This window comes from Populus trichocarpa, chromosome 4 (assembly GCF_000002775.5).
Source record: "Populus trichocarpa isolate Nisqually-1 chromosome 4, P.trichocarpa_v4.1, whole genome shotgun sequence".
Taxonomy (NCBI): Eukaryota; Viridiplantae; Streptophyta; class Magnoliopsida; order Malpighiales; family Salicaceae; genus Populus; species Populus trichocarpa.
The window spans coordinates 23,339,190-23,351,641 of NC_037288.2; the positions used below are offsets into that span (position 1 = coordinate 23,339,190).

At 33.8% G+C, this 12,452-nt stretch overlaps 1 protein-coding gene across 2 annotated transcripts; it reads right to left on the reverse strand.

The window, feature by feature from the left end:
- Window positions 1-2,130: 2,130 nt before the first annotated feature.
- LOC18098376 (methionine S-methyltransferase) lies at window positions 2,131-11,165 on the reverse strand. Of its 2 annotated transcripts, none has more exons than XM_024598833.2 (12): window positions 10,780-11,165; window positions 9,010-9,209; window positions 8,716-8,922; window positions 8,477-8,572; window positions 7,923-8,111; window positions 7,660-7,848; window positions 7,320-7,556; window positions 6,959-7,093; window positions 5,543-5,863; window positions 5,218-5,397; window positions 3,658-4,623; window positions 2,131-2,808 (listed from the first exon to the last, which is right to left on the reverse strand). In XM_024598833.2, the coding sequence occupies exons 1-12, from the start codon at window positions 11,006-11,008 to the stop codon at window positions 2,488-2,490; spliced, it is 3,270 nt and encodes a 1,089-aa protein (XP_024454601.2). In that variant the 5' UTR covers window positions 11,009-11,165; the 3' UTR covers window positions 2,131-2,487. The 2 variants fall into 2 exon arrangements, with proteins under 2 accessions (XP_024454601.2, XP_024454602.2); XM_024598834.2 differs by lacking the exon at window positions 10,780-11,165 and adding an exon at window positions 10,085-10,281.
- Between the last annotated feature and the right edge of the window lie 1,287 nt (window positions 11,166-12,452).

The following is a 12,452-nucleotide window of genomic DNA, read 5'->3' on the forward strand; positions in this document are numbered from 1 at the left end:
AAGAATTCAGTGATGTGTCACTTGGTATTCCCTATATTCTGGTCATTGTGGTGATTGAAAAAAACTGCGTCTATAATTTTTTAACCTAAAAACTATCTTTTATTTAAAATATATTTATAATAAAATATGAAAAGATAAATAATACACATGTACATGGTGTTTACACCACACGGTGTTTGTTAATTATCTTGGTGGATGTTGAAGATAATTTTTTCTTTTCTTTATATTATTTAATATATATGATAATTTTACAATACTAGTCATATGTACTATTGCTAGGTAGGTGGTTATAATTTATGTAATATATATATTGATTTTTTTTAAAAAAAATTATTGTGATGATATACAAAAATTATGATTTAACCCTACCCTCCTCAAATATATTTTATATATATATATATATATATATATATATATATATATATATATATTTATTTATCCAAGAGTGTTGAGTGAAACATTGCGCGGTAAAACTCAATCCACCTTGGATTGCTGCCTTCAATACAATGATGTTTTTTTGTCCTTTACAATGCTAGTCAAAGAAATGCAAATTAGAGTGCGAAATACTTTTTCACAGGGTTCAATTAATATTATCAAATTAAACAGAGGTAAATTGGTTTTTTTTATAATAAAATTATTAATTTACCTTTTAAATAAAAAAAATATGCAAATTTTTTGTACTTTTTTTTTTCACAATATAATTACTTAACTACTCATAACATTTCATTTCATTGAACTTGTTTTCAGAAATATTTTCTTCATTTTATTAGACTTTTTATAATTATTAAATAGACTCAAGGACAATTAAATCTTTTAACATATATAAAATATATTTTAAACAAAAAAATGATCCACATGTGTAACGCAAGCTCCAACACATGGAGGGAGCTTTGCCTCTTTTAGGCGACTCCTGCGAGATCTTTAACCGGACAAACATCACTATAAAAAGCAGTGTTATAAATAGATCGGAGGCTTGCCAAAGGTGGGGCATGTGTTTTGGCGGCGGACCAGTGGCGCTGGCGAACTTTTTCTTCTCCTCCTCATTTTCTCTCCCTTCTCCTAGGTAAAATATAAAAGTTTCATTTTATTTATTTTGTATATACAATTTATTCCTCGTTTTTTTTCTACTTGTTTTGTTTTCTATCTCTTGTAGATTATATTTTTCTTTAATTTCATACCTCATCAATTTTATTTAATTCTTATATCAAATTTGATCATTATTCTTTTAATTGCTAATTATTTTTTTTATCCATTTTCTAATTGAATTTTATTTTCAATTTCATCTCTCAACATTTAATTTTAACTTATTTTTATGTTAAATTTGATCATTTTTTCTTTTTATTAGTATTTCATTTTTTTAGATATTTTTTTGTTGTCTTTCCCCCTAATTTCCCAATATTTTTCTATGATTTAGAATTTTACTTTATTATTTTTTTGAATTTGTCTTTCTACGAGGTTTCTTCTATGCTCAAGACTAGGGTCATGAGTTTTGAATATTAACATGGGTTAACTTTGGTCTTAGTTTTAGATTCTTCATTAAATTTATTTTTTTTAATCTTATTTTTCAATGTTTGATTTATTGAAAATTAATCTCCATGTTTTTTTTCACTTTCTTTTCTACATCAATGATTACAGGGTTAACATGTTAACCCAAGTTAACATGTTAACCCAAGTTAACATGAATCTTTTCCCTCAGTTATTTTTTTTAAATAACTCTTATATTATTAAAATTATACAAGTTTATATTATTTTTTTGTTTGTTTTTTTAAAATGTTTGCATTGCTCTGGCATTTTCAAAAAAACCCGGATCGGTCCACGATGTAACCAGACCATCTATCTAGTGTCTAATTAAAATATTATTGTCTAAAAAAAAAAAAAAAAAAAAAAAAAAAAATTATTGTCTTGTTTTATTTTAGAGGTTATACTATCAGAGGATAAATCCTATGGAATCAACTGGCGGGAAAATATATGATCCCAAGTGCTCCTTGTTTGGTGCATATTTGTACCTTTTGTATTATAGAAGTTGTTTTTATCGTTTTACATGCCATTTTTTAAGATTCTCCAAAGAGAAAGTAAGATTCAACTGATGATCCGAGAATAGTTTTATTATTGAAGGAAAAAAACTAGAACAAAAAAAAGAGACGATATCAAATAGTGTATTAGAGAAGAGAAAATGCTGGAATGTGAGAATAGTTTTCTACCATATAGCAAACTTCAGAATGAGATCTATACGTTCGTTCTAATATTGAGAAGGTGCGGAGCGAGAACACCATTTCATTTATGGCCACTTGGAGAAGGTTCGCAACAAAAAGAAGATGTACCATTGTAACAAGTAAAATGTATTCAGGAGACATGGGTTCATATCATTTTGAAAGGAAGGGCAGAGGAAAGACCTCATCTGTCGAAACACTTGAAGGAGTATGGAGTCTCATCATCAGGGACACCTAAGTCGCGAAATGCTGAATCAAAATAAGAAAATGGATCACTTCAGTTGTTGATGACATCCTGAAATTTGTTGATGCAATCCAATGCTCGCTCGAAGTCGCTTTCTTCCAAGGCTAGTGTGAAGCGGCAGTAGCCTGGAATTCCAGTCCATAAGCCACTGTTGATACATAAACCTGTGGATTTGACCATGGCTTCCCTGAAGACCGAGTCATCGAGCTTCACTTCGTAGGTACTTGTAGCTTTCCCGTCTTCTTTGGGCGAGTCCCTGATCTTGATAACCTTGTTGAGATAGGCAGTGGGCTTGGCCACCATGGAAATACCACCTTGAGGCTCGAGCACATCCCACCCACATTTCTCTAGTGTCTAATGCAAAGAAGAGTATTAGAATAAATTCTAATTATTTATCAGCTATGTAAGACATTTAAGAACAGTTAAGGCAGAGCACGCTGCAGGATTGAGATGATTTTTTGCCGCAGGATTTGAGATAAAATACAAAACATGAACTGTCAATTATGCTGCACTTTCAAAGAAATGTATGCTTATTTTGTAACATTTAGAACAACAAAGAAAAGGTATTTGGATCTCATGGTTTTTTTTTAACATAGAAATGGTGTAATTAATCAGCAAAGATCTTTCAGACCAATGCAAGAGAGAGATAGTGAGTGAGGGATAGTTACTACGTTAACTTTTGACATTGTCTCAACTCTCAACTCCAAAGCAAGATTGGCAAGCATTAAATCATCAACGCTGAGGTAAGCATAGAGTTGTCTAGCATGAGAGACTATGACACTGGCACAAGAAAAACACAGCAACTCTCTCTTTTGCAGGCAGCACCCTAGGAAAAACTCTACAATCCCACTTAGTTCATGCTTAGGTTTCATAGTTACTAGTCAAAAAACATCTAGTACCTATTCAAGGCCTCATCAAAGCAAAATTTTGGGAACAAAAACTCAAAGATAGTCATGTCCTTAAGTATTATTTACACATCTTAGGCTTCAAGCCTAAAGCTTGCTTATGTCTCGCGCCAATTACACCAGGCAATGGCCCATTTCACATTTAAAAAATATAAACCCAACTTCCTACCTCTTGGCTGCAGGTTCAGAACTCTTAGCATCACCCTAGAAAATGGATATTTGACATATAACAAACACATTCTGAAAAAACTAATTATTTAATGCCAAATAAAGAGTCTCCAGCACGAGATATAATTACCTCCTTTAGGCGCTGGCACCTCGATTGCAAATTTCTTGATTGTTCTGCAACAGCATCAGTTAGTTCTGATTTCTGCTCATTCAAACCCAGCAACTTCTTTATGGCATATCGAACAGTGCTATGAGGTTTGCTTAATCCTGGAAAGCTATGAAGTGTATCAACCAGCAGAGGATTATTCAAAGCCAGAAACCCAAATTTCAGTGCTCCACTAAGGATCTTCAGAGACAATCCTCCCAGTAAAGACACGCAAAAAGATTGGTTGTGAGAGGAATTCAGCTTTGACAATGTAGGCTCCAAATCCCACCCACCCCAACCTTCAGTATCAAATTCCAATCCAGAGACTGAAGTATCAATGACAACTCTCGCCCCAAATTTTGAACACGTAGTTAATATGGTCTCCATCTCTTTGCTGCTGTAAAGCAAGCCTGTAGGGTTGATTGTGGGACCAGAAATGTAAACCCATGGCTTATTAACAGTCTGAAGTACTCCATTGAGTAGGCTGCCTGTCAGCTTAAAGCCCGCTCCAGGGTCAGTAGGGATAATCATAATGTTTGCTTTTAAAAATTTTGCAGCAGAAACATAGTTTCCATTTGATCCAGCTGGGAAGCACAATGTTCCACCTTCATTAATGCAGCAAAGGATCAGCCTATTAAACAGAGCTTGTGTGCTGTCTGCGTACACAAATTCTGTGCTGCTATCTGTTGGAAACCCGTAATTGCTTTTAATAAATTGCTTCATGCCAGGGGTGACATCAATTTCCGATTCAGCCAAGTTCTGTCTTGCAAAACCTTCAAAGATTGCAGCCTTTACAGGAGATCGAGTGGGCAAGAAGCTTTGATCAACATCCATGTGAATCAAGGTAGATATTTCTGCCCCACTAATTGACAACTCAGAATAATCAAGGACTGAGATAGCTGAACTAGAAAACCCAATCAACTTATCTGATTTGGCCTTCTCGGACTCCCTCTGTAGATAAGTATTGAAAATCAACTTCGTGAGCAAGCTTCCCTCCAGGAAACAGAAGAATGTTTACAGAGAAACAACATCATTAACAAATAAAACTGTGGACCGGTACTATAAACTTTTTAAATCATTCAAAAAACAGGAAATCAAAAAAACATTTGACTGAACATCAGTTCTAGACCATGAAGCATGGTAAATCCAGTAAAGGTCATGGTGCAGCACAACATACATAATTCTACATACTTCCCAGCCAGAGTCACTTCCTTCTCTTCCAAGGACAGCAGAATCACTTGAGATGTCATAAATGCAAATGGAAATAAGATATACCAGCCTAAACAAGATATCAAAGCCGACCTTCTTCTGTAGCCTCGTTCCAATACTTTTAGTTTAGATATAATGATCAGACCTATTTCAATATAAGTATGATAAAAAAGGACAGAACAATAACTAGCATGTATCTAGTATAATTTGGAGTGTTGCAAAGTGTAGATTTGCATCTATTACAAATTAAACAAAATGTATTCAAATGCATCATGGAGAAAAGGATTGTCTATTTCCAAAATAATGATAATGATAAAAAGAAAAAGACTAGCAAACCTCAACTAGTGGATGTCGGTTTGCAAGCTGAAAAGCTAGGAGCTCATGAAAAAGACAACCATAATAATGTTCCCTAATTGGTGTGGTATTTCCTTCTAGAACTTCCACAGTTTTGGACAAAGCCTTGAGGATGGCCTCTTCTTCTGAAATAACAAAAGCTACTTCTAAATCTGCATAGACCTGCAAAGGATGTTATGGTCATTAACATAGAGAACATCGACAAGGTAAAAGAACTGAGGTTACGGGAAATCCTAGACTCCATGCCTGGATCAATTAATAAAGCAGTCACCTAAGTTAATTTATCTAGATAAAAAAAAAAAAATACCTGGTTTTTTACAAGGCCACAAACGATTGCAGCGTGTGAGGGAAGAGAAGTTCCAGCAAGATATTTTAGGACCCCATTGGAACTTGGAAGGCTGGATAACTCAAAATGATCAGATATGTCTAAGAAAAGACGAGATCCAATTTCTCTGGTAACCTCTAAAAGGTGCGCAAAGGCTGAACTAGTGACAGCCTCATAATGAGCCATTCCAGTAATCACCACTTGTGGCTTCAGCTTCTTTATCAGCTCTACCATTAAATCAGACTGTCTAGGTGCTTCAATGACTGTAATCACATCCTTTGACGGGTCATCACTTTCTGCACTCTACAATGTGCAGAAAATGTTAGTAGATATGCAGCAACTGAAGTCACATCTTAGCAAAGTGGGTTAGGATTACTGTAGCACAACACTGCTCCATTAGTTTTTTACATAGTTTCACAAGACAGAAGCTGCTAATGCAAAAGGAAGCTAACCAATGATATACCTTGAAAAACCGTTGACAAGTCCTACACATTTCATTGATAAAACCATTTTAACTGCTTCTCAAAGTAAGATGGCCATACTCCAATTACTATGGGCACAACAATTGACTTCTTAATGGTGAGATATTTGTACCACTAACGCGGTAAATGATATACTAAATGCCCATTTAGCATTGCATTAGCTTATGGTATTCAAAGTACTTTTCAAATTGCTTTTCACCTAAAAAAACATTAAATTAATGTTTTTTTATGGTTTTGATTCGCTGATGTCAGAAAAGAAAAATTCTGAAAATTTTTAATGCATTTTCAATTGAAATACACTTTTGAAAAGTACCATGCACCACATTACCAAATGGGCACTAACAACACATGCAATAAGAATCATTGGAACATGAAAAGATCGATTAAGTGATTTATTGTGTCTGCATTGTTACATAACCAAATTGTCAATAAAAGGAGCTTCTCTACTTGACAAGTAATATGCCTATCAAAGGAGAATCATAAGATGATTGTAGCACTGTATTTGAAATATAATAAACAATTAAAAGCTTAACAGTTACCAAGAGAATATGGGCATCATTTCTTTATGGACAAAAAGAAACATGTAACAAAGCATAAATATACAGTAAAATTTCAGAGTTCTATTCACCGTTTTGCGAGCATTCCTGATTATGATTGCATTGTCAGCAGAAAAATCATAACTGTTTAATTCCCTGTTGACTACACATCCTAAGAAATCACATAGGCCTCGGAAGACACCAAGAATAAAACCATTAACTAAATGCCCTAATTTTCAGAATGGCTATTTGAAAGATACAAGTATTTCACAAGCCACATTGCACTTGCCTGTATGGTTCTGGAATATTCAAAGCTATCCAAGTTATGACATCATGAGAAATATTTGATGATGAACTACAACAAGAATGACACAACATACCTCGATGGCTAGAGATGTTAACCATTTTCGGGGTAAGTGTTGAGTTAGATGTTCATCAACGATTGCAAGACGAGGTGAGAACAAGTGAAGAACGTTCTCAATTGCCACAGCCCTTGAAGGAAAGACAACAACATTCTTGTGCAAGAATTGCAAAAAGTTAAACACAAGTCAGCACTGAGGATATGTAAGTACAATTACGCAAATACAAGGGCCTTGCAATTTAGTTCAATGCCCTGTACTTGCTGAATAAATTTTATATGAGGGTTCTAGCACTGTTCAGATAATTCTATTAACAAGGAGAGCACAACAAATGCATGGAAAAATACGAGCAGTTATTGATTAAGCAGGAATTTATTCTTACATCTGAATTGAGTGGAATATGGTGATATGTTTTCAGAAAGCTTGCTATGAGATTACGGAAATGTATGCTTCCAGCTGGCGGCTCATATGGGAAACATGAATTCTCCTTCAATTGATCAGCAAGAGAAGCTAGGAATGGAATTTTCTCATCAGCAACTGAGTCATCTTCAAAAAATAAATCCAAAGAACTGCTGACATCGTGGAAGCCATTCTTAAGAAATTCAAATATTTTCTTCACCTGGCAAAAGGAATCAATTTATTGAGATAGCAACTCCTCTTATAAAACATTTGAATCAATAAACAATAGCTTGGTAGAATAAAAACTCAAATCAAGTGCAGACCTGGTTTGGTTGGCGAAGCTGACAACTGTAAACGGATAAAGCATGTGCAATTCGACCACCAGCTTGCCCATAAGCCCATGCTGTACGAGCACAGATGGGTTGATCTCCAGTGAGACCCATGAAAAACTCAAAGCGGTGTGGGCTGTTTTTCTCAATTTCAACCAAGGCTGAAATATCTGTATCAGCAGCCTGTAAAAATGCATTTTGAGCACTAGCTCACTTTGGAAGGAAAAATGGCTTTCAACTGAGAAGTTTGTTCTTGCCTGAATAATTTTAGTCTGCCAAAGCTTGTTGACATGAAAACCACGACGTTCAAACAAGTGTTTACAAACAGCTTGTCCTGGACGACCGCCCATATTAAAGATCATAATCCCCATAGGTTTGATGACAGCTATTCCTTCCTCAACAGCCCTAGCAATGAGACCTAAGCCAAACTGATCCTCAACAAACCCCTACATAAAATAAAATTAACAAATCAAACTCAATATATGCTACCGAGTCTCAAGATATTCTCAAAGCATAAATGAGATTCGAAGTCTAAAATTTTGAAATTGTATTCAGCTAGAAAATTAAGCAGGAATTTAAGGCCGCAAACAACTGAAAAAGGAATTGTCCACTCGTATTCTAGCAGACTCCTAAAACAAGTTCATCAAATGAAAATAAAATTGGGGGAGAATAAACATATTTGAACAATACAGCCCCAATTGTTTCTATCTTTTTTTTTATTCAGCTGTAAAAAAGTCGATGCACTTAAATTCTGTTTACCAACAACTTTAAACTGTAGGTTGTTGCTAAATTATTATAGACCCACCCATACCTGAAGTGCACAGTAGTTACTCAATGAATGCAGAAACTCCTCGCTTGCATTTTCTGTGATCATTTTAGACATCGCATCTGGATTTGGATTAAGTATCTGTGGCAGTTGAACAAGGGAATGAGTAAAAGTAACAGTCAAATAACTAGCATGAAAATACAAATATTCAATTAGCCACTGGATAAACTAGCTAAATCCAGTATGATTTATTAGCACCTACAAATCATCAGTTGGAATAATACCTGAGGTATGCATCCAACAATTCTTTCAAGTTCAATGTTGTGATCTCTAATATAAGACAATAAATCAGACTCGTAAAACTCCACCCTGTCCAGTAAAGTTTTCTTCTCTGCATCATAGATGACTTGACCTTTCTCATCAAAAGCATTTAAGTATAAGTTTATCCAGGAAACCTTTACTGCTCTAGGATTGATATCAAGGCCATACACCTGCAAGGATTATTTACTACCAAAAGGTCACTTGGCGAAGGCCTATTAAGTAGAGAGGAGTAAAGAAACTCAGGGAAAACAACAAACCTTTGATGGCAACCATTTCTCGGCAAGAGCAATGGATATCCATCCATTTCCGCAACCAAGCTCAGCAACCGTCTTGTCTTTAAAAATAGAATCTGGATGTCTATTTAGGCCTTCGTAAAAAGTGAAGGACCAGTTTTCTGGCATAAAAATGCTTGGGATCACCATCATGGTCAATTTCTTTCTCCCTCGGTAGCCCATACCTGGCAAAGAACATTGTCCACATAAAATCAAGCAGTGAAAATATCAACATGTCCTTCTGTGATTCTAGAATTCAAATAGATAAAAACTAACAATAAATTATATAAAGCAACAAATAAATACCTCCTCTATATCAAAACAAGCAGAAATAACATAGCTAAACAGCTTACTAGGAATCAAACCGCAAGTGTGTGTATTCTAGAAAACCAATGAATGGTTGATTAGCTCATTTGTAAGGGAGATGATTTGGATGGATTCAACATTTTCAAAAAAAGACCTGAATTAGCAATCACCCTGTTATCCTTTAGGCAAAACTCAACAAAAATCAGGGAGTTTTCTATTGTAAAATAGTGAAAGCCGCAAAATGATTACATGATAAGATCTCGGAAGTGCTGTAGCATTAATCTGGAACAGTGGCCTTGAACTGATAAAAAGTTCTATAAACTCAGTTTGAAAATTGTTCGGATTTTGAAACAAATGACAATTGCATAATTAGTGTACGGTTTACTTACTACATATAGAAATGCTACACATTTAGAACAACTCTCTGTTCTTTCTTTTTTTAATATGGAGCAAACATATCTTTGAAATTAAAATCAGCACCCTCTCTGCTTTTCTTCTTCTTTTTGAGATTAATTAAAATCCATCTTTGCTTGAATTATTTTAATTTTAAGATCTGAGTCAGTGATTTGATAGACTTACAGTTAGATTACCCTAAAGGAAATAAGTATTGCTGGTAGTTAAGGGGAAAAAAAAAAGTTCCAACCGAATTACGTTATCCTATGCTGCCCTTTACCAAATCATAAGATAGCATATTCCACATTAAAAAGCTAAAAAGACAACAACAAAGTACAAACAAACCAAAAGTAAAACACACCAAATATTGTCAAGTTGTTGGGTTTTGCAGGGATAACGACAGATTCCAAATAATCCAAGTCTTCAAAGCTTCGAGTCTCTTCATTATTACTATTATTGTTTGGCTCTGCAAGATGGAGTCGTTTTCGATGACTAGTGGAGTATTATTATTGTTATTATTATCATTGAGAAATCCCTTGTTTTCTGTTTTCTTGGAAACCACAACTTCGAAAAGGGGCACGAAACTCACTAGCTGCTCATGAAAACCACACGCAAACTTCCAAAACAAGTAGTCGTATAAGTTCCAAGAAAAACACTAACAAATCAAATGAAACAAATTCACAAAATCATAAACTGTGAATTATTATTTCCTAAATCCAAAAAATAAATTACTAAATCAGAAAGTACCATTCTCATTGGCTTAGCCATATTTTATTTTAGAAAATCTCATCGCCAAATCATCCAACGGACGAGATTTATTTAGAAGTCAATTATAGCGTTTTCCAGAGACAAAACGGCGTCACTTTCATTCCTTTTCAAAGACTTGAAAGTTTCTCAGCAACCAAACAGTCGGAAAACTGAAACATAAATCAACTCAATAAAACTCGAAATTCAACTCTTGATTGCCGTTTCTTTCTATTTTCTCAGCGACCAAACACACACATTGTTTGTTTGTCTTCGGTAAGAGAAATGACTAGTACTACCACTACTACGTACCTTGGTATTGATCCAAGAAGATATCTTGGATCCGGAAATGGTACTGTTCAAGGCACTGATCGGAGTCGCCGACGCGTTTATAGAGATCTGAGAGGAAGATCCGAGCTGCAGTTCGGGAATTCGGATCCTCCAGTCTCTCCAAAACCGAACGAAACGCACCGTACGCTGCATCCCCTGACTTCTGGCACTCTTTCAAGAACTCCTCGACCGATAATGCACTGCCTGCCATTGCTTTCACACTGCAAATTATGAGTTGCTTTGTGAGCCAGTGAGCGAGTTTGATTGTTATAGAGCGAGGAAGCGTGTGTAGTAAGAGTAGTTATGGAGAGAGAGATGGGAAGCTATAGAGAGGGAAGGATGGGAGAAAGCTTGTTCCTGTTTTTTAGCTATAAGGGAGTGGGATTTTATTATTTATTTTAATTTGACTTGGGAAAATGATTTGGGTCTTTCTTTGAAATTAAGGTATTTGACGCATAAGTTTATACACAAAATTGTTATAAAAACACACTTTCCTATGATCTTACATTACCCGTAAAATAAATAATAACACAGTTAAACCCCTTTTTAAATTTATATTTACTCGAAAAAATATTAAATTAATATTTTTATATATTATTTTATAATTTAATGTAAATATAAATAAGAAAATATTTTTTATAAAATATTCTTCACCTCATTATCAAATATACATAAAAACAAAAATATAAAATAAATCTATGTTTAAAAAAAATTTAGAGTTCAAAGGACATGATTTCTTAATAAGTTAAATTTATATACTTCCAAAATAAAAATAAAAAGAAAAAGAAAAAGAAGAATAAAATTTTTCATGTACTTATTATTTTTGTTTTTATTTATTTTAATATATCATGGTCTTAAAACTTAATTAAATATTAAAGGCCAGTTTGAGAATATAATTACAATTATTTTTTAAAATATTTTTCATGTCGAAATATATTAAAATAATATTTTTTTATTTTTTACATATCAAAACGATTCAAAACATATAAAAAATATTAATTTTTAATAAAAAAAATAAAATTTTTTAAAAACATAAATTGATCCACGTTTCGAACGAATGTATAACTTAAGGTTTGTTTGGCAGTGTGGTTGCGGTTGCTTTTCAAATAGCTTTTCGTGCTAAAATGCATGTCAATGATGTTTTTTTTATTTTTTAAAAATCATTTTTGACATCAGCACATCAAAATGATTTGAAAACACTAAAAACATATTAATTTCAAGTTAATAAAAAAATAAAAAAATTTCAAATTTTATCAAAAACACTTTTAAAACGCAGAAACAAACAGGGCCTTTAGAGTAAAATTTGGGTTACGCGTTAAGATGATTAATTTATTTAAATAAAATAAAATCAGTGGATTTTTTTATTAAATTTTAATTAAATCAGAAGTCAAGTTAAATTTGTAATCAGTCAAATCATATCAATTCTTTTTTAATTTTACCTGAATCGGTCAAGATTCGGATCAGCTGAGTGCCAACAGCAGGGCCACAGAGTTGAGTTCGATATTTTGTATGGAGCAAGGCAAAGAGATGGGTGCCCATCCAAATATTGTGTGTTCAATTTTATACGTCTGTGCACAGTGATGTGATCCATGATGTCAGAGTATCCAGCTAGCTAGTTAAGTTGGTATTTAGTATTATAATCGAATTATATTTTT